Source organism: Pygocentrus nattereri, chromosome 6, assembly GCF_015220715.1.
Source record: "Pygocentrus nattereri isolate fPygNat1 chromosome 6, fPygNat1.pri, whole genome shotgun sequence".
NCBI classification, from domain to species: domain Eukaryota; kingdom Metazoa; phylum Chordata; class Actinopteri; order Characiformes; family Serrasalmidae; genus Pygocentrus; species Pygocentrus nattereri.
Window position 1 is genome coordinate 12338684 of NC_051216.1, and position 21706 is coordinate 12360389.

Sequence of the window (21706 nt, forward strand, 5' to 3'; positions counted from 1 at the left end):
CACAGCAGGTAAAAGTGGCCCAAATCCAATCTTTTTCCTCATGTGTGACAGAGGCGTCATGCATAGCAGTGTGAACGGTTAAATAAGCATTGAATCTGACACTTTCAATTCAGACACCTGTGGTACTGAAATCCGATCCGTGGCACTTTTACCTGCCGTGTAACCGTAGCCCAAATTTTCAGGTGCCTTTTTAACTTTCCACCCCCCACCCCATATAAGCACAACCCCACCAGATATACTGATTTGAAATTTAATTCTGGCCATAACCATTTCTGGAACAAATTTTAAAATAACAGTAATTCATGTTTGACAATACTTTGTCTAATTTGGATAGCAAAAATGAAAAAAAAAAAAAAGTCAGTCAGTCAATCAGCTGGAAGCAAATCATCAGTAAGACACAAATACATGCTATTCCACAGTCATTCCACATACATTTGTGCCAAAAGCACCCTAACAGATCCCCTTTCCCTTAATCATAAGCAGTTATTTTAGCTTTTTAAGCTCACAAAATAAAGACAAAGTCAAGGTCGATATGTTGCATCAGTAACCTGTGCGTCATGGAAGTAGATACTACAGGGCCAGAGTACAATTACTAAGGTTTTTTTTTTTTTTTTTTTTATTGAGAAACCAAAACTACGTGTGTAAAAATGAGATACAGGACAAAGGGAAGGGGTGTGGGGGCTACAGAAAAGAAAAAGGGAAAAAAAAAAGAACAAAGTCAAGTAATGTAAAAACACAACAGTTACATTTTTTGTCATTAGGGCTGAAGATGACCACTTGAGGGCAAGTTGTGAGCAGGAAGGAGAGTGGATGGTTTTAAAATCTTCCCGAGCGTTCTCTATCGCGGGACCTCCGCCGTTCACGGTCCCGTCCACCTCCACCTCCTCGGTTGCGGTCACGGGAACGAGAGCGCCGTTCACGAGAGCGAGAGCGGGAGCGATGCCTGAAGAAGAAAAGAGAATTTTAAAACACACAGATCAGGGGACGTAAAACATCTCACTGCTTGATTTCAGAGGGGAGGTTAAGAGTTAAGCTTATGGTACCGATCCTAGAAATAACTGCCAGCTTGCTGATCTTACACAAAATCTACAAGCCTACAAGTTCCTACAGCAAACATCCTGATCACTAGAACACCATGCCAAGCATCAGTCTTGACAATTTAAGAGAAGATTGAGGAATTGTCAGTGCTCGTCACAAGAATTAAGTTTTAAGAACGTTGTAAACAGTACGATTTTGCTTGTGCTTGCAATTAAAGAAACACTACTGCTTTACTGCTATAAAGTAAAATAGCCTCAACAGGAGCGTGTGGCCCACGGCACATTTGTTAAAAGTTGTAAGAAGGCAGAGCTAGAGCAGCTACAATACACCCTTATACAGAAGCATACACACCTCTTCCGTCGGCGGCCATACAGCTCTCTCCTGAGTTCCCGTGAGATCGGCTTTAGATGCATGAAATTGCAGAAGCCACCTCGAGTGCACTCTCTGGAGGAAGACAGAGGAACTGTGGTTAGACAATGTACAGTGAGCACAACAGAGAATTTTCTTTTTTGGACCAGAATAATTCAAATTTGAAATGTATCAGGTTACAAAGTGTTCAGCTCTTCAGTACATGTTGAGTGACAGCTTTAAAAACAAATGTGCCAAAAAGTGTTTTGTTTAACGGAGGATTCTTTGGAGAAGAACCTTTACATAATGTAAAGATTTAAGAAGAACTATTGAACTGGTAAAGAACCTTTACAATATGTGGAGATGCTTAAACATTTAAAAGGCTTTTTAATGCTCATACAAATCTGTCCCAAACACATTCTTCTACAACACTGCTCAAAGAACCCTTTGGGGCGCTTTTTCCTTTTTAAACCGAGTGTACAAAGAACAGCATTTCCTGTCAGGCTTATGAGAATGTCATTCTTGTTTGTACTGCGTTGCACTTGGATCTTTCAATCTAACAAGAGTCTTGTACTTAAATGCTCACTCTAATCACTTAAGGCTAATCTGGCAACTAAACCCCAAACCGTTCCCCCAAACTAAACCCCAAACCGTAGGCCTCACTACAGGCACTAAACTCAAGGAACGCAGGTCCATAAAAGACGTGAACTTCACAATCAGAGGAATTTAACCAAGATTATCTGTATTCTCCATGTGGTCTGTAGGTCTGTGTGTAACATCACTCACCCCATTTCATACTGCCTGCAGCAAGCCTCCCTGAAGTCTGTGACAGGGGAAAGCTCAGCATGGATGGGCTGGCCATTAAACCAACGGTTATTCAGGTTCAGCACAGCCTTCTCCGCATCCTCCTCACGACGGAACTGTGGACAATCACCAAAAACTTTAAGACGTAAAAATACACAAACTTGCAAATGACACTTAGAAAGGTGTTTGAGTATTTTGGTAAAATGAAATCTTTCCTAGTCATAAGGCTAAATACAAACAATGCTGGGACCACTTCTCATTTATTGATAACTGTTGATAATGGTCATCATTGCATACATCTCTCCTTTATGCATGCATGAGATTTATGTCGTGTAACTCCAGTCTGAATTAACTTATTTATACAGCAGCAAGCATCACATGATTCGCAACATAAGCAACCAGTGAAAACCAGTCCAATGTGCTTTTGTTACTGAACAAACATTCAGAACGAGTAAGAACTGGATCCATCGTGTAGTAATGGTGACATTCACAATTTTTAGACAGCGTGACTCAGGACGCAAACCCCAGGGTGTTAGTCCATCTAGTGAATAAGTTCAACGTCGATTCTCACAGGAGCTCTACAGAGTTGTTCAGGGCTCTACAGCAGAGCTGTGTGCATGTAGTGCACGAGGCTCTGAATCAGCTTGGAGCTCCAAGTACAAACTACAGGAGCCACCAAGCGGTCGGAGGTGAAACAGCATTTACATTAATCTGTACAGTGTCAAAACATGATCTAGCTTTTGTTTCTTATGTCAAAATTCTATGAATTGGCGCAGTTGCTGCCCCTTTGGTGGAAATGGAAACTGTCCTAGATGTACTCAATGTGAGTAATACACCTATGAGCTTTAATAATATCACATTTTTCATAGGGGTTATTATGGATCACACTTTGACCTGTTACCTAGGACCAGTTTGCCATGGGAGACCCTACCAGGAGCCTTTGCTCCAGACAACATAGCTCCTAGGATCATTCAAGCACGCAAACCCCTCCACCACGATAAGGCGGTGATCTAACCCCTATGGGATAATAACCCCTATGAAAAGACAAACAGGACTTGTGTACGCTGCCTGGAACAGGGTTACCGGGGCCGAACCCTGGAGCCAGGCCTGGGGGAGGGTCTCGCCAGCGAGCATCTGGTGGCCGGGCATTTACTCATGGTGCCCGGCCGGGCCCAGCCCGAAGGAATTACATGAGTCCCCCCTCCCATCGACCCACCACCAATGGGAGGGGCAGTAGTAGGGGTTTGGTGCGTTGTGGATCGGGCAGTGTCCGAAGGCGTGGGCCTTGGCGTTCTGATCCTCGGTTGCTGAAACTGGCTTTTGGAACTTGGAACGTTACCTCACTGGCGGGGAAGGAGCCTGAGTTGGTGCGCGAGGTTGAGAGATACCGGCTAGATATAGTCGGGCTCACCTCAACACACAGCTTGGGCCCTGGGTCTAATCTCCTTGAGAGGGGCTGGGGAAAGGGAGGTCTGGGCCTTATTGCTTAGGATGCTGCCCCCGCGACCCGAACCCCGGAGAAGCGGAAGATAATGGATGGATGGATTTTTTTTTTTTTATAATCAATAATTGTGGCATGATTTCTTTTTTTTTTAGGACAATATACCTTATACCAGCCATAATGAACATGACTGCTGCATACATGTTTTACACAGATACAAACACAGCCTGCCCATGTATACCGACAGCCATATGAGTATATTTTGTTCAATTTGAACAATTAAAATATTTGACTACAAAATACTAAACAGGGTGCATTTTGCAATACATGCGACACACCAGCTGCTTGCGTTTCAATATTTCAGAATCCTATATTTAAATATTCAACTAAATAAAAAGCTATACAGATATGACTTTGTAAATTACCACCCCCAAACCCCATCCCTAATGTTCCAATGCTCCAGACTATTGCCACCCATTAAGCAACTTAAAAACAACAGAGAAAAAACAAAAATGAGCCGTGACAGCACACGGGGAGAGGAAAAGATTAGAAAAGATAAAAAACTAAATTGGCCCAAAAGCCAAAAGGTCAATTAGGAAATACACATACAAATGCTGAGAATTGTATGTTACTGTCCGAGAGGATAAGAGAGAGAGAGGACATGACATTTTTCTGCATTCAACTGGAAAACGCTACCTGCCGAATTGACTACATGCTGATGTCAGCAGCACACTCCTCTATAAACCAAACTATTTCATGTATAGGGAGACACAGCCTACATAGGTGAGTCATGCAGAGTTCTTTAATGTGCTCACTAAATTGCAATGTGAAACCCTCAAGGAATACTTTTGAGTCAATGTTGTTTTGTTAGGCTACTTACACACACACACACACACAGTTCTCATGAGAGTTAAACAGAACATCTCTCTGGCTCACTTATCTCCTCCAGATTTAAACTGTGCCCTTGTTTCCTTTCTTGCTCCACTCACCTTCACATAGACATTTCCCACCAAATGGTCACCCAGATTATCACACACGTTCATCTCCTCCACCTCTCCATACTTCTCCTCCATCTCTGTGAAGACCTCCTAACAGAGAAATCATAGAAAGCAATCAACTGTCTTTCAGTTTTAATACCAAAACATCCAGAAGTGTAAAGATGTTCTGATCTAAACTAAATATCTACATAATGATTTTAGTACTGAAGCCAGAGTTAAGTGGAAAAACAAGGAATATACATATATACAATGTATACAATAATTAACAGCTGAGAAAGATTAATATACAATCATTGACCGAATCTGAATCGAATTAACTTGTGAATAAATACAGCAGCGAAAATTTTACATTCTCAAATTACTCTAAAGCTCTGCTGAACAAAACTAAAAGATTGAAAAATTAACATTACTAGAACTTTTATCCTGATAAACCACAGCCTCGTTTAAACAGCACTTTCAATTGCAATTAATGGAAGGGAACAAGATATCTTACTGACAGTTATAAGTTTTTAGATCATGCATTCTGGTGTTGTGCAAACCTGAAGTCACAAAACAGTCAATAGCTCACCTCAAAGAACTCATCATAGTGCTCCTGCATCTCTACATCACTGACTGCATCTGGGGGAAAAAAATAAACAATCAGACGAACCTGACAATTCTGGTATTTTGACTTAATGGCTGCGTAAATGGTCAGACAACTCAGACTACATGCATATTCTTTACAGCCAAATTGACTGATGGCTGATTTTATGTGCAGATTTTTATTAGCCTTTTTTTAACCCAAAGCTCACACTGGGCACACTTCCAGTACCTTCCACTAGCCAAAACGAAAATAAGAAGAGTGATTTTTTTTTTTAGCACACAAAATCATGCATAATTATACTGCAAACTTTTGATGCAGCAGCATTTGAATACAGTGCTAGCGACTGACCTGACTCACATTATATATTAAATCTGTAACAAAGATCAGCCAAAAATCCTAATGAATTAGCCAACTGCTGTTAGAGTGCATCCCCATTTTTGAGGCATTTTGAGCTTTTTTAAGTGACATGCTGTTCAACAGGGTTCAGGCTGGGTCACTGACTTTAGTCTCAGAAAACAGAGTTGTCCGTCACATTATCAGTAAAGGCAAGTGATCTACTGGAAGTCATGCAGCTCCATGTCACCATATTTTACAGACATAAGCTTGAATAGCCACATATTAATCTAACAGATTTACAAGTCAAACATATCTACAATACTTTCGCCCAGAACTTTACATTGCTCGACTGGCTAGCGTTAAGTGTCCATAGCAGGCTATTCAAAGGCACCAGGTCACCAAAGAACAAGATTTCTAAGATCAGAGTGTATGCCTGTCTTTAGAGGACACTAAAATACAGCTGGGGAAAAAAATCCAAAGAGACATAACTCAACAAATGAGCTCTTCAGAATAGTCTTGGGTGCAATTACTGCTGTTACTGTGCTACAATGTTTTTGAGAAAGAGAGTTGAGGGGCATGGGATCAAAAATATGAAACAACCTTTTCTGATGCAGTTTCCACTGCTCACACCTCTTCATGGCAGCCCACCACGCAATAATCTGATAGTGGTGGACGATAGGGCAAAAATATATTGCAATACTTTAAGAAATTCGTAACACGATATGTTACAATATGTATTTTTTCAGACATCTTAGCAGTTAGAACAGAGAAAGTAGAAAAAGCAGTGCTACATTTTAAAAACTCAAACTTTAAACAGTGATTTTTATCCAATATTTGACATACTGTGTTGCACTTCATGATAAATGGGACCAATTTTGCTCTTTTTACAAATGACATGCAGCTGGTCAAGTATTGACAGTATGTACTATATATATTCAGAAAAGCACACTGTAACAATTGTAACAATTCATCACAATATCAATATTTGTCATTGCCCAGCCCTACTTGGTGACATGCACGGAAAGCTCAATTCCCGTCCACACTAAAAGACTTCAGCTTCTTCAATTAGACAGAAAAAGTTAAATACTACTCATTAACATTCGCTGTTTTCCCACTGATAAACAGTGTTAGCCATCTTTGTGGGTAACCTAATTAAGCAAGTGAACAGAAGCGGTATAAGAAAACTGACACACTTGAGTATCGCTATATTATTAAAATATTGCATCAATTCCCAAAAACAGTGTTCCGTTTTGTAGTTTACAAGATTCGCAGCACAGTGGTTCACTCTGTGTTTAAATCCTGACTGCTAGAGGGCAATGTTGTACACCATCTTCAGCCAACAGACACTTTCACTCCAAAGTAACAAGGAGCATAAGGCTGCACTGCTAACATTAGCATTAGCAAACCTAACTGACTACAAACACTACCACCAATGGCTGACGAAGAAACAGGTGGCAAAGACTTGGACCAGTGTCCTAACAACTGGGCATACCCAGATCATTACTACAGCATAGTAACCTGCATTTCTAACACAATTTAGCCATACTTCACGTCTATTGTCCATTGTATGGTCCAGCGTTAATATTAATCTATACCACCTGAGAAGGTGATTTAGGCTTTCAAAACATGCTGCTTAAAATGAACTACATTATATTAATTTCATATAATTATCCAGTGCTCTACCAGAAGCCCCAAAGAGCAAAATCCTCAAATCCTGCCAGCTTTGCCATCACTAAACAATCACAATAATAAAAATATTTACAACAATTGGCTGAAGTCTGCATTTTTTCCTCTTATATTTGTCACCCCTCTCCTTGGATCACCACCTTATCGTGGTGGAGGGGTTTGCGTGCTTGAATGATCTTAGGAGCTATGTTGTCTGGAGCAAAAGCTCCTGGTAGGGTCTCCCATGGCAAACTGGTCCTAGGTGACAGGTCAGACAAAGTGTGATCCATAATAACCCCTATGAAGACACAAAAACAGGACTTGTGTACCCTGCCCGGAACAGGGTTACCGGGGCCCCACCCTGGAGCCAGGCCTGGGGGAGGGGCTCGCCAGCGAGCGTCTGGTGGCCGGGCATTTACTCATGGTGCCCGGCCGGGCCCAGCCCGAAGGAGCTACATGAGTCCCCCCCTCCCATCGACCCACCACCAATGGGAGGGGCAGTAGTAGGGGTTCGGTGCGTTGTGGATCGGGCAGTGTCCGAAGGCGTGGGCCTTGGCGTTCTGATCCTCGGTTGCTGAAACTGGCTTTTGGAACTTGGAACGTTACCTCACTGGCGGGGAAGGAGCCTGAGTTGGTGCGCGAGGTTGAGAGATACCGGCTAGATATAGTCGGGCTCACCTCAACACACAGCTTGGGCTCTGGGTCCAATCTCCTTGAGAGGGGCTGGACTTTATTCTTTTCTGGAGTTGCCCATGGTGAGAGGCGGCGGGCAGGTGTGGGCTTTCTCATAGCCCCTCGACTCGGTGCCTGTATGTTGGGGTTTTCTCCGGTGGACGAGAGGGTAGCTTCCCTACGCCTTCGGGTTGGGGAACGGGTCCTGACTGTTGTCTGTGCTTATGCACCGAACAGCAGTTCAGAGTACCCAGTCTTCTTAGAGTCCTTGGGAAGGGTGCTTGAAAGTGATCCTCCTGGAGACTCTATTGTCCTACTGGGGGACTTCAACGCTCACGTGGGCAATGACAGTGAGACCTGGAGGGGTGTGATTGGGAGGAATGGCCTCTCTGATCTGAACCCGAGTGGTGTTCAGTTTTTGGACTTCTGCGCAAACCACAGTTTGTCCATCACGAACACCATGTTTGAACACAAGGATGTCCATAAGTGCACATGGCACCAGGACACCCTAGGCCGCAGTTCAATGATTGACTTTGTAGTCGTGTCATCGGACTTGCGGCCATGTGTTTTGGACACTCGGGTAAAGAGAGGAGCTGAGCTGTCAACTGATCACCACCTGGTGGTGAGTTGGATCAGGTGGTGGGGGAAGATGCCAGTCAGACCAGGCAAGCCCAAACGCATAGTGAGGGTTTGCTGGGAACGTCTAGCAGAAGAACCTGTCAGATTGATCTTCAACTCACACCTCCGTCAGAACTTTGACCAGATATCGGGGGAGGTGGGGGACATTGACTCAGAATGGGCCATGTTCCGTTCCTCCATTGCTGAAGCGGCTGACTGTAGCTGTGGCCGTAAGGTAGTTGGTGCCTGTCGGGGCGGTAATCCTCGAACCCGGTGGTGGACACCCCAGGTGAGAGATGCCGTCAAGCTGAAGAAGGAGTCCTACCGGGCATGGTTGGCCTGTGGGACACCAGAGGCAGCTGGCAGGTATCGACAGGCCAAGCGATCTGCGGCTTCAGTTGTTGCCAAGGCAAAAACCCGTGTATGGGAGCTGTTGTTTTATTTTATTCATCATTATTACCACTGCACAAATGTAACATTCTACTGCCATGTAAATAACACATCGCAACAGTTATTCTATACAGTGTACATCTCAGACATGTTCATGTATATATCTACACATCTATAATCTATTTTTTTGCATATCTATAAGTAATTTATTCTATATACTGTAATGTTGCACTATGCCTATTTATTGCACACTTGCACACTCTCTTTTTGCACTATTTGCACTTCTGGTGGATGCTAACTGCATTTCGTTGCCATGTACTTATACTGAGTAATGACAATAAAGTTGAATCTATCTATCTATCTATCTATCTATCTATCTATCTATCTATCTATCTATCTATCTATCTATCTATCTATCTATCTATCTATCTATCTATCTATCTATCTATCTATCTATCTATCTATCTATCTATCTATCTATCTATCTATTTGGTGAGGCCTTGGAAACCGACTTTAAGTCGGCTCCGAAAAGATTCTGGCAAACCGTCAGGCGACTCAGAAGGGGAAAGCAGTGTGCCACTAGCACTGTATATAGTGGAGATGGTGTGCTGCTGACTTCGACTGAAGACGTCATTGGGCGGTGGAAGGAATACTTTGAGGACCTTCTCAATCCCACCGACACGTTCTCCAGTGAGGAGGCTGAGTCTGGGGACATGGGAATAGGCTTGTCCAGTACTGACGCCGAAGTCGCTAAGGTAGTTAAGAAGCTCCTTGGTGGCAAGGCTCCAGGGGTGGATGAGATCCGCCCTGAGTTCCTCAAGGCTCTGGATGTTGTGGGGCTGTCTTGGCTGACACGCCTTTTCAACATTGCGTGGACATCGGGGGCGGTGCCACTGGATTGGCAGACTGGGGTGGTGGTGCCTCTTTTTAAAAAAGGGGACCGGAGGGCGTGTTCCAACTACAGGGGAATCGCACTCCTCAGCCTCCCTGGCAAGGTCTATGCAGGGGTACTGGAGAAGAGAGTCCGGCTTATAGTCGAACCTCGGATCCAGGAGGAACAGTGCGGGTTCCGCCCTGGTCGTGGAACACTGGACCAACTCTTCACCCTCTCCAGGATTCTGGAGGGTTCATGGGAGTTTGCCCAACCAGTCCACATGTGCTTTGTGGATCTGGAGAAGGCATTCGACTGTGTTCCCCAGGGTATTCTGTGGGAGGTGCTTCGGGAGTACGGGGTACATGGCTCTTTGCTACGAGCCATTCAGGCCCTGTACAAACAAAGCTGGAGTTTGGTTCGCATAGCCGGCAGTAAGTCAGACTCGTTCCCAGTGAGAGTTGGACTCCGTCAGGGCTGCCCTTTGTCACCGATTCTATTCATAATTTTTATGGATAGAATTTCTAGGCGGAGTCAAGGGATGGAGGGTGTCCGGTTTGGTGACCTCAGGGTCACATCACTGCTGTTTGCAGATGATGTGGTCCTATTGGGGACATCAGGCCGCGAACTTCAGCTTTCGCTGGATCGGTTTGCAGCCGAGTGTGAAGCGGCTGGGATGAGAATCAGTACCTCTAAATCCGAGACCATGGTTCTCAGGCGGAAAAGGGTGGAGAGCCCTCTCTGGGTCGGGGATAGGCTCTTGCCTCAAGTGGAGGAGTTCAAGTATCTCGGGGTCTTGTTCACGAGTGATGGTACAAGGGAGCGGGAGATTGACAGGCAGATTGGTGCTGGGTCAGCAGTGATGCGGGCTCTTTACCGGTCTGTTGTGGTAAAGAAAGAGCTGAGCCATAAGGCAAGGCTCTCGATTTACCGGTCGATCTACGTTCCCACCCTCACCTATGGTCATGAGCTTTGGGTAATGACCGAAAGAATAAGATCGCGAATACAAGCGGCCGAAATGAGTTTCCTCCGCAGGGTGTCTGGACTCTCCCTTAGAGATAGGGTGAGAAGTTCAGTCATCCGGGAAGGACTCGGAGTAGAGCCGCTGCTTCTTCACGTCGAGAGGAGCCAGCTGAGGTGGTTCGGGCATCTGGTTAGGATGCCTCCTGGACGCCTCCCTCGGGAGGTGTCACAGGCGAGTCCACCTGGGAGGAGACCCCGGGGAAGACCCAGGACATGCTGGCGCGACTATATCGCCCAGCTGGCCAGGGAGCGCCTCGGAATCCCCCTTGGAGAGCTGGTGGAAGTGGCTGGGGAAAGGGAGGTCTGGGCTTCATTGCTTAGGATGCTGCCCCCGCGACCCGAACAAGCGGAAGATAATGGATGGATGGATGGATGGATATATTTGTCACCCATCTGTACACACACACACAGGACTGTGAATGAATGGACACTTACTTATTCCATCAGCAGACTGGGCCGAGTTTTGAGGGTTCCGGTATATGTTCAAGAGGGCAATAGTCTGTAACAAAAACACATCAAACTCTCAACCCAGGGCTGCTTGTCTGCACTGGAGAACAGTCATACACACCTATACTTTGAAGTATATCAAGTTTTTATAATACAGTATAGTTTTTTTTTTTTTTTTGCTTTTATGTCTCTGTGGGGCCTGTGTTATAAAAATAAAGACTTATTCATACCCATCTCCAAACTAACCTACCAGACATGAAGGTAACAGGAGCTGGAACTGGGCTCTTCCATCATCGTATAACTGAATGACTGAACCACACCAATGACACTGTTCAGTTTTGTTTCTAATCCCACACAAGTCTGCATTACAGTAATTTTGATTTGTCAAGATAACCTGCATAATAGTATAACTGCTTTGACCAAGTCTGCTTTAGACGGGTAAGACATCTGTGGGTGCTCTCACATGCGCACACACACTGAGTTGGTCTGCTGATTTAACTTTGTCTTAGTTAAGTCTTTGCTTGTGAAGTTGTGCGTTTGCGTGAACGTGATAAATAGTTAAGTTCATTTGTCTTTCTTTTAATTCATTTTTTTTCTTTTTCATGTAATCCTGGGAGGCAAAAAAATTCTTATTGAATTTTACAATCTGTTCTGAAAATTCTTCTGAAATTCATTGTGTGGTCCTCTCTTTTAGGTTTTAGGATATACTGCACCACAGAAACTATGAATGGGTGCTTTTCATACATTTCTAAAATGTTTATCATAGCCATGCTCTGGTAAATTACCCAATAACTCCCTGCTTCACTGTGTATACTTTGCCTATGTTTATCTACATATGTTACTCCGTTTCTCTTTTCTGTAAGTATTGTCTCAGGGTTTATATCATTCTCATGTTGCTTTCTCTAAAAAATAAAGCCTAAATCTGTTTATTTTTCTTTCCTTTTTTTACCTGGCTGAAGGTGGGCCTGTTGTGGAGTCTGGAACACCGGTCCCCATGACGGCATGCTCCAATTTTGAAGTAGAAAGAACAATTAACTCTGTGGACCAAGAAACAGGACAACATGAACACCAGTGGAGGTGAGAAAACAACTGGAAATCGTTTCTGATATGCTGACACAGCTCCCACAATTGGACTTAGAGGGAAACAAACAGCTTTTCAAAAATACTACACAATTAATTCGTGGAGACGTAAACAAAGCAATTCAAACAAGTTTGGTTCGAAAGACTCTGTTCTAAACAACTTGTACAGTCATCTGTTCACAATGGTGGTGAACCATATGTGTGAGGAGTTCAATGCCTCATGCCTAAGATGTTTATAAAAGTTTTGTGATGAAGTTTTGGCTTAAAGTGTATTAAATGGCTACATGTGTGTTGTAGACATCGTGTGCAATAGTTTATATCACTACCAGTGCAAAGAAACCAAAGTCTATGTTCCTCTACCTTGAGCCATTTAACACCAAACCACTCTGAGTGACTCTGTTTACATCTCAAAGACTGAATTATACAGCAAGTTCGGAAAAACTGGTGGAATTACTCTTTAAGGTGGTGGTGTTTTCTGCAATAAATGCAGGAAAAAGGACCTCAGCCTCAGCAGAGAGAGCGGTTTGGGTTCTTTACTAAGGTTTGATTCCTGATTTCATGCAGAAAGAAAAGCAGGATATACAGCAGTTTACACACCTGAATGTTGGTAGTAATGCATCATTTAAGTTCTCGTTTTAATAATATCAGAACATTAATGAGAATATTTCCATAAAACATGCGCGGTTTACTTCACTGATCCAAACTCGTCAAGGCTAACGTAGCTTAGCTTAGCTTACATCACGTTTCACTCGCAATGTCAAAATAACTCAATAAAATGTCAAAATTTTAGCTGAAGCCTGCACACACGCGTATAAAAGTGCTTTACGTGGTCTCGAAATGCAACAGCAGCGTAACTTTGACTTACAACGACGAAAACGTTAGAAAACGAGGTTAGCTAAACAGCTAGCGTTAAAGGCTAGTCGGTGTGTTAGGCTAAAGCTTTAGCTTAGGCCGATTTCTGACCGCGGTTTTCATAGTTTTAGTTTATAAGCTCACTTATTATAAATAGGCACTTTGCGCAAATTATATTTCCAAAACAACACCAATCTCTTCATTCCTCATCCGTATAAAGTTAATTCGTGCCGTTATTTAACGTCGCTGAGAGCCGTGGGTTGGCGCTAACCTGCAGCGCCTGCTGGCTTCCTATCCGCCAGTTTCTTGTTCGAATTGTTCCGTTCCACCTTAAATGGTGCAAGCGGTTACATTCCGGCGCCTCAGACAGAATACAGCAATGCAAGTCCATTTAAGGTGGAACGGAAGAATTTGATCAAGATGCTGGCGAAGCTTCGAAAGCTTAGTTGGCGAGTTAAGGCATTAAACTACAGCCCGTTTACAGCGGAGCCAGACTACGTTACTGCTTTAAGGACGCGCTGCTGAGAAAACAGCACGCACACGCGTTTAAACGATAGACTTACTTGTCTTTCTCTGTCCCGAAAATAGAGGCCAAATACTCAGCCATCTTCAACAAAACCACTCACAGCGTGCGCTCCTTCTGCGCTGAATGAACGAGCCGCCACACTGCGCTGCACTGCCGCCCCCAGGCCGCAAGTAAAACTGTTTATCCAGCTCGGTTAAGCGCAGCATTGCGGTCGTTCATTTGAAGGAGAATCACGTCGTTTTCTCTCCGTTTCCGTCTAATAATCAGCGGCGGACGAAGAACACAAATCATGTGCTTGACTTAAAGTAGAGACACCCGAGGTAACATACTACTGCAGTAAAAGGAGAAGTTCCTCCCTTTAGACCTCCACTTGAGTAAAAGTACTAAAGTATTTGCCTTCAAATGTAGTTAAGTATCAAAAGTAAGAGTACTAAAAGAGTAATTCTGGCTCTGATGTCCTGTTATCATTTTTATAACAAGACTCGCTTCATGAACTCCTGAATAATCTTAGGTGAAAGTCCTCCAGCGTCTCTCTTGGTAAACCAGTCTTTTAATAGAACGTCATTAATTAGTGACGCTGACGTCTATTAAAATGATCATAAGCACAAAACACTGAAGGTAAACAGTTTCCATCAGGGAGAACCGAGTGGCTCTGAAATCACTTTTACACACAAGTAAAGTTTCAGTTTCAGATTTATTTACAACTTAGTTCCAAGTTTAAGTTTAATAAAAACTGGCTTTAAACTCAGGATCACAGATGAGCTCCTTTACTATGTTGATTTGTAGGCCTCTGTTCATAAACATAAACCAGCCCAAACTAATTTACTATAAAATGAACTGGTGTTTGTATAAATTCAGAAAAAAGCCGCGTCAGTCTCGACTGCATATGTGGACATATTTCTATATTGTGCTCTATTTACACAAAGTTAGGTTAGTTCATCATTTATGTTGAACAGACTCTCCCAAAGTTTTACGCTGCTGCGCTGACATTGAACTGCGTGCTGCTCTGGGTCGGTATGACCAACAGGTCAAAACCAGCTCTAAACAAAGTGACCGCTGGGCCCTGATTGGCGCTCTGGCTTTGCGCTTCTTTTGTTTTGACATGTTACGTTTTTATACACACAGAAACCAAAGGGAACGACAGATTTCTCAGAATGTAGCGGAGGAAAAAGTCAGATATTGGACTTTGAAATGTAGTGGCGTGAAAGTAAAAAGTCGCCCAAAATGGAAAAACTTCAGTACAGATACATGAAAAAAATACTTAAGTACAGTAACAAATTACATTTGCTTAGTTACTGTCCATCACTGACAATTATAATGATAATAATAATAAGAAGAATTTCCAGTGTTTTGGTGTGAAAAACTGCATTTGAGAAACACTTACAGAGTCAGAATTGTCTACAGTGATGGTGATAGGAACCAGATGTCTGAAGAGTTGAATACCTCCAAAGCTCCCTCACAGAGAGCTATTGCATGAATACTAGACATTTTTTAAAAGGATGGATATGACCTTTTTGACCTAAAGATGTATTTTTATTCATTTACGGTAGAGGGCGGTGTAAGACAGCATATTACACACCCACGCACATATACATATATATATATACACACTGCTCAAAAAAATAAAGGGAACACTTAAACAACACAGTATAACTCCAAGTAAATCAAACTTCTGTGAAATCAAACTGTCCACTTAGGAAGCAACACTGCTTCCAGCACAGCGCCTCCATGTGCTCGCCAGAGGTAGCCTGACTGCCATTAGGTACCGAGATGAGATCCTCAGACCCCTTGTGACACCATATGCTGGTGCGGTTGGCCCTGGGTTCCTCCTAATGCAGGACAATGCTGGACCTCATGTGGCTGGAGTGTGTCAGCAGTTCCTGCAAGATGAAGGCATTGAAGCTATGGACTGGCCCGCCCGTTCCCCAGACCTGAATCCGATTGAGCACATCTGGGACATCATGTCTCTCTCCATCCACCAACGTCACGTTGCACCACAGACTGTCCAGGAGTTGGCAGATGCTTTAGTCCAGGTCTGGGAGGAGATCCCTCAGGAGACCATCCGCCACCTCATCAGGAGCATGCCCAGGCGTTGTAGGGAGGTCATACAGGCACGTGGAGGCCACACACAATACTGAGCCTCATTGACTTGTTTTAAGGACATCACATCAAAGTTGGATCAGCCTGTCGTGTGTTTTTCCACTTTAATTTTGTGTGTGACTCCAAATCCAGGCCTCCATTGGTTAATACATTTGATTTCCATTGATTTTTGTGTGATTTTGTTGTCAGCACATTCAACTTTGTACAGAACAAAGCATTCAGATCTAGGATGTGTTATTTGAGTGTTCCCTTTATTTTTTTTGAGCAGTGTATACTTTTATTATCTCTTAAGGGGGACACCAGTCAGGGACGGTAGGGGGCGACAAACATTCCCCCCAAGTGTAGGGTCACTGGTGGTTTGGATTTGTAGATAAAACGGCTACATTTGTGCCGTAGACATTTGGGCTCCTGAATCTTATCAACACCACTGTTAAATCTGTAGGGTCTGTAAGTCTCTTAACACAAAATATTTCAAAACATCTCAGCCATTTAATTGTGCAGCTGTTATCTGTTATGTTGTATACAGGCAGTTTCCAATGTGTATATCTATGGTCATAAACCCTAAACATAAGCTGTGCTAAAAAACATATCCACACATATTGCTGCATGAGAGCCTTACACCTCCTCATGCTTTCTAATGACATTATTATACATTACCATTATCAATGTATATTTTACATATTATACCTATAGGCAAGTTTATTTAAATAGCACCTTTCATATGCTACTTTACAACATAAGTGCTTTACAAATATGAAAATATAGAGTTGTTAAATAAGAACAGAAATTTAAAATGTGATTAAATCTATAGATTTAAAAGAGAAAAGCATTACATTACAATCAAATTACCATTATATGACACAAGAATCAAACTGCAAGCACAGGATTCACAATGAGTGAACAATGAGATTCGGTACCACAGATTCACAAGAACGCAATAGTTGCAGCTCATTATGTCAAGATCGCCTGAGAAATGAAACCAACAACAAATGTGCCAGTCAGGACAGCTTCTTCTTTTTGGTTTCAATTAATTTTTCCCAGACAGTCTTTCCTCACTGTGGTTGTGTTTGGGCTGCTCCTAGCGCCTGAACTCTAAACAGTACCTATTATAAAACCAAAATTCTTAAACAATCACAACTGAATTGATCCATAAATCGAGCACAAGTAAGGATGGGAGTGGTCAGAGGACAGAGAATAAAACAGTGTCAGAATGTTTTATTCGGCATGAAAATGAATAAAGCACTTGAAAAAGGCAGCATGATCAAACACCACAGTAGCCCTTGTGTTTTACCCTGCATGTTTTATAGAAGGCAGGTTTAAAGCGGATATGTTCTACATTTTTATGATATTTTCATTCATGATGCTTGTGCAGTTTCATGTCAAAAAAATCAGTCATGGTCCATTTTTAAGTGACCATTTTCAAATATTTCTTTGGCTTAAACAGGTTGTTTTTGTCACTGTGTGACAAATGACTATTGCATGTAAATGAGCTCTGTTCTGATTGGCTTCCCTGTATTGCACCTCATTCAAAAAGCAGTCAGGGATGAAACACTCCCTATAACTTCAACATTCAATGTTCAATGTGTTGCAGGCATCAAATTCAAAATGAGTGAATATTTGTGAAGAACAATCAAGTTTATCCGTTTGATAAACCCCAATTCCAATGAAGTTGGGATGTTGTGTAAAACATAAATAAAAACAGAATATGATGATTTGCAAATCATCATCAGCCGGCTTCTCTGGGCCCGAGCTCATCTGAGATGGACTGACGCAAAGTGGAAAAGTGTCCTGTGGTCTGACGAGTCCACACTTCAAATTGTTTTTGGAAATCATGGATGTCGTGTCCTCCGGGCCAAAGAGGAAAAGGACTGTCCGGATTGTTATCAGCAAAAAGTTCAAAAGCCAGCATCTCTGATGGTCTGGGGGTGTGTTAGTGCCCATGGCATGGGTAACTTGCACATCTGTGAAGGCACCATTAATGCTGAAAGGTACATGCAGGTTTTGGAGCAACACATGCTGCCATCCAAGCAACGTCTTATTCAGGGACGTCCTGCTTATTTCAGCAAGACAATGCCAGGCCACATTCTGCACGTGTTACAACAGCGTGGCTTCGTAGTAAAAGAGTGTGGGTACTAGACTGGCCTGCCTGCAGTCCAGACCTGTCTCCCATTGAAAATGTGTGGCGCATTATGAAGCACAAAATACGACAACGGAGACCCCGGACTGTTGAGCAACTGAACTTGTACATCAAGCAAGAATGGGAAAGAATTCCACCTACAAAGATTCAACAATTAGTGTCCTCAGTTCTCAAACGCTTATTGAGTGTTGTTAAAAGGAAAGGTGATGTAACGCAGTGGTAAACATGCCCCTGTCCCAACTTCTTTGAAACATGTTGCAGGCATCAAATTCAAAATGAGTGAATATTTGCAAAAAAACAATTAAGATTATCTGTTTGAACATTAAATATCTTGTCTTTGTAGTGTATTCAATTGAATATAGGTTGAGAAGGATTTGCAAATCATCGTATTCTGTTTTTATTTATGTTTTACACAACGTCCCAACTTCATTGGAATTGGGGTTGTACGTTGGCCGGGCATGTAAAGATCTGAGGCTCAGAGCAGTTCACTGTAGAGCTGTATACTCTGGCAGATCATCACACAGAATCTTTTAATTAACCTGTAAAATGTGTAGTTACTTTTTAAATTTGATATAAATATTCAACACAATTTACAGTGATTCAGCATTGGTGACTGGATATAATGAACTAACCCATAAAAACAAACAGTGTAACAGGAAGCAAAAAAATAAAAATAAAAACACTGATTATGCTTCACTAAAGCTGCTCTTAAAGTCCTCTGTGCGTTTCATTACATGACTGTTCACTGTTCCACTCAGTGAACCTGAAATATTAAAGCAGTCAGTTTTTACAAGTTACTATGATTATTGTGTTAAAGTGGAGCAGATTTGTCACTTTTACAGAGATTTCAGGCTCTCACACGTACTCTCTCTCTCTCTCTCTCTCTCTCTCTCTCTCTCTCTCTCTCTCTCTCAATCTCACTGAAATCACTTTTTTTGTTTGGTGTGAGGCCAGCATTAGATGGTGTTACAGCGTAATTTTATGCAAGAAATTCATGACCTTGAAATACCAGTGAAAATTTTGGACACACATACTCATACACTCTTCTCCACATTTGAGTATATCAGTGAAGACTTTAACTCTATGAAATAAAAATTCTGGAATTATGCAGGGAGTGAAAAACTATTAAAACAAAATTTCTTTTGTGGTTGTCATGGTAGTACATTTGGTTAGAGGTGAAGGGGTGTTTGATTTCATGTCCCTTTCATGGCAGCTTTCTAAGTGGTCTATGTTGGAGCTTTAAAGTAAAGCTCTGGAAGGGCACATGGTTATTGTAGTCTTTTAAAGTCAGTTCTTCTCTGTGCTTCTGGTTTATTGGCATCTTTAGATTCTTCACACATGAAGAAAAGATTTAGTGTTTACACTTGTTGGAAAGAGTATCAGATCATCTCACTTAACCTTCTGCATCTTGCTGTGGGGTAAGAGTCTGTGTGAAATGTCCTGAATAAATAGCATTCTCATGCAAGACAGCAGGGCGATGCTTTCTCACAGTGAGCCATGGATGATTCTGCTTTATGCCTGAGGTCATTTCCTGAGGCGTCTTGACTTCTGCTGGCAAGCTCGTAACATGACAAAGGGACTCTCCACAGCCCCCATACATCACCCACAGAAGGCAAACAGGATTAGCACAAGAGACAAGTAAAAAGTGAGATTCATTACCACAGATTCACAAGAACGCATTTGTCACATCTCATTATGTCACGATTGCCTGAGAAATAAAACCAACAACAAATGTGCCAGTCAGCACAGCGTCTCCTTTTTGGCTTCAATTAATTTTTCCCAGAAGGTCCTTCCTCACTGCGGTTGTGTTTGGGCTGCTCCTAGGGCCCGAACTCTATAAACAGTACCTATTATAAAACTAAACTTCTTTCATATGCAAATATCAGATATACACTTAACACACTCATAACAATGAATTCTATGTGTAAAGTATAATATAGCAATGTAGATTTACAATAACAGGAAATGTCTTGTTGTTAGCTGATCATAGAAAGGTTGAGTCAATGTTCTATATTCAGGTGAATGGGTCAATAGAAATGCTCTAAAATTACAGTACTGTATAAAGTACTGTATAAAGCCATATCAGCTAAATATCACCACATATTTTTAGGTCTTTAGTATGTTCCCCTTCCGTCTTTATTACAACTCCCTTTCAGTTCCTCAAATTTTGATCAAAATTATTACTTTAAAATGACGAAACTAAAGTTATAGTCATATAGCTGAGAAAAACAGATCTCTTCATCTAGACGAAAGATGAAGGTGCCTGCAACACACTCTTAAGGCAGTGATGCACCATTGCCTAGATCCAGCAGCTCGCTGTCTTATACCTGTTAGTATAAGACTGTAGCATCTTTAATGAAGAAAATAGTCTTTTAAGAAGACTAGCATACTGAACTTTTTAGAACCAAAATAAAAAGTATTCTATTTACACACAAACAAGGCTCTCTCCTCAACTGTGTCCATGCTGGTGTTTTCTTCTAATCGCGTCAGTGCTCACAAAGTGGATAATGGGATATCTATGGGATATGTAAGATGGCCAAGGTCTCCTTTGAGAAACTGCCGAACTGAGGAACCTCATGACTCTTGATGTCTGGGGAAACCATCACTCCCCAACTTTGGCTTATAGGAGCTGCTTGGTTTATTTGTGTGACCTTGGGTTTCAAACAGGAAAGAAGGGGTGCACTTGTACATTTGTGCTACATAGGAGTCTGTCTTGCTCCCTTGATCAAAGGTTGGGCACTGTCCCATGTATTTTTGGGTATTGGGTAGGGAAGTGTAGTGTAGTTAGGCGAGCATGGTTGCTTGTTTGGATGCCATCCAAAGTTTGATTCTCCCAGAGAGAAATTATTAAGATTTAGTCTAGTTCTGGACTACGTTTTCTTTTCAATGGAGAATCTTCACATCCTGTTTAATTATTGGGGTGGTCGTGGGCTGGAAGTTAGGGAACCAGCCCTGTGACCGGAAGGTAGCTGGTATGATCTTCTCGGCTGACAGTCCATGACTGAAATGCCCTTGAGCAAGGCACCTAATAGGGCTGCCCACCGCTCCGGGCAAGTGTGCTCACTGCCCCCTAGTGTGTGTTCACTAGGGTGCATGCATGTGGGTGTTTCACTGCACTGCACAGATGGGTTAAATTCTGAGGTCTAATTGGCAACAGTTAGCAAATGGTTCTAAATAAAAAAAAACAAAAAAAAACAGGCTTAATCACAGTCACGGAAAACCATAATGGTTTGTGTAATGAGTGGTGTACATGTTTTCTGGGCAAAACAAAACTCCAGAGATACATTCTCTCAGATATCAAACAAATTAATCTCAGATTACACTGGAATGAACAAAGTGGTTCACCTATCTATGTAGCTGCAATTGGCCAAGCTTTTTAAGACTGAATAGTGACTACCGGATGGAAATGATTACCTTAAATACACAGCCAAACCCAGATTCGTCCATCAGATTGCTAGATGGAGACGTGTACTTTGTCACTCCAGAGAACACGTCTCCACTGCTCTACAGTCCATTGGCAGTGCTTAACACCACTGCATTTGACACTTTGCTTTGCACTTGGTGTTGTAAGGCTTGGATGCAGCTACTCAGCCATGGAAACTCATTCCATGAAGCTCTCTACGTTGTTCTTGAGCTAATCTGAAGGCTACATGAAGTTTGGAGGTCTGTAGTGATTGACACTGCAGAAAGTTAACACCTTTGCATGCTATGCCCCTCAGCATCCGCTGACCCCGCTCTGTCATTTTACGTGGCTGACCACGTCATGGCTGAGTTGCT

General features: G+C 42.5%; 1 protein-coding gene across 2 annotated transcripts; it reads right to left on the minus strand.

The window, feature by feature from the left end:
* Window positions 1-236: 236 nt before the first annotated feature.
* On the minus strand, window positions 237-13871 carry u2af1 (U2 small nuclear RNA auxiliary factor 1). Of its 2 annotated transcripts, none has more exons than XM_017713477.2 (8): window positions 13730-13871; window positions 12184-12271; window positions 11223-11286; window positions 5198-5247; window positions 4621-4719; window positions 2173-2306; window positions 1390-1482; window positions 237-943 (listed from the first exon to the last, which is right to left on the minus strand). In XM_017713477.2, the coding sequence occupies exons 1-8, from the start codon at window positions 13771-13773 to the stop codon at window positions 817-819; spliced, it is 699 nt and encodes a 232-aa protein (XP_017568966.1). In that variant the 5' UTR covers window positions 13774-13871; the 3' UTR covers window positions 237-816. The 2 variants fall into 2 exon arrangements, with proteins under 2 accessions (XP_017568966.1, XP_037395131.1); XM_037539234.1 differs by having other exon boundaries at window positions 13793-13814.
* Window positions 13872-21706: the final 7835 nt, after the last annotated feature.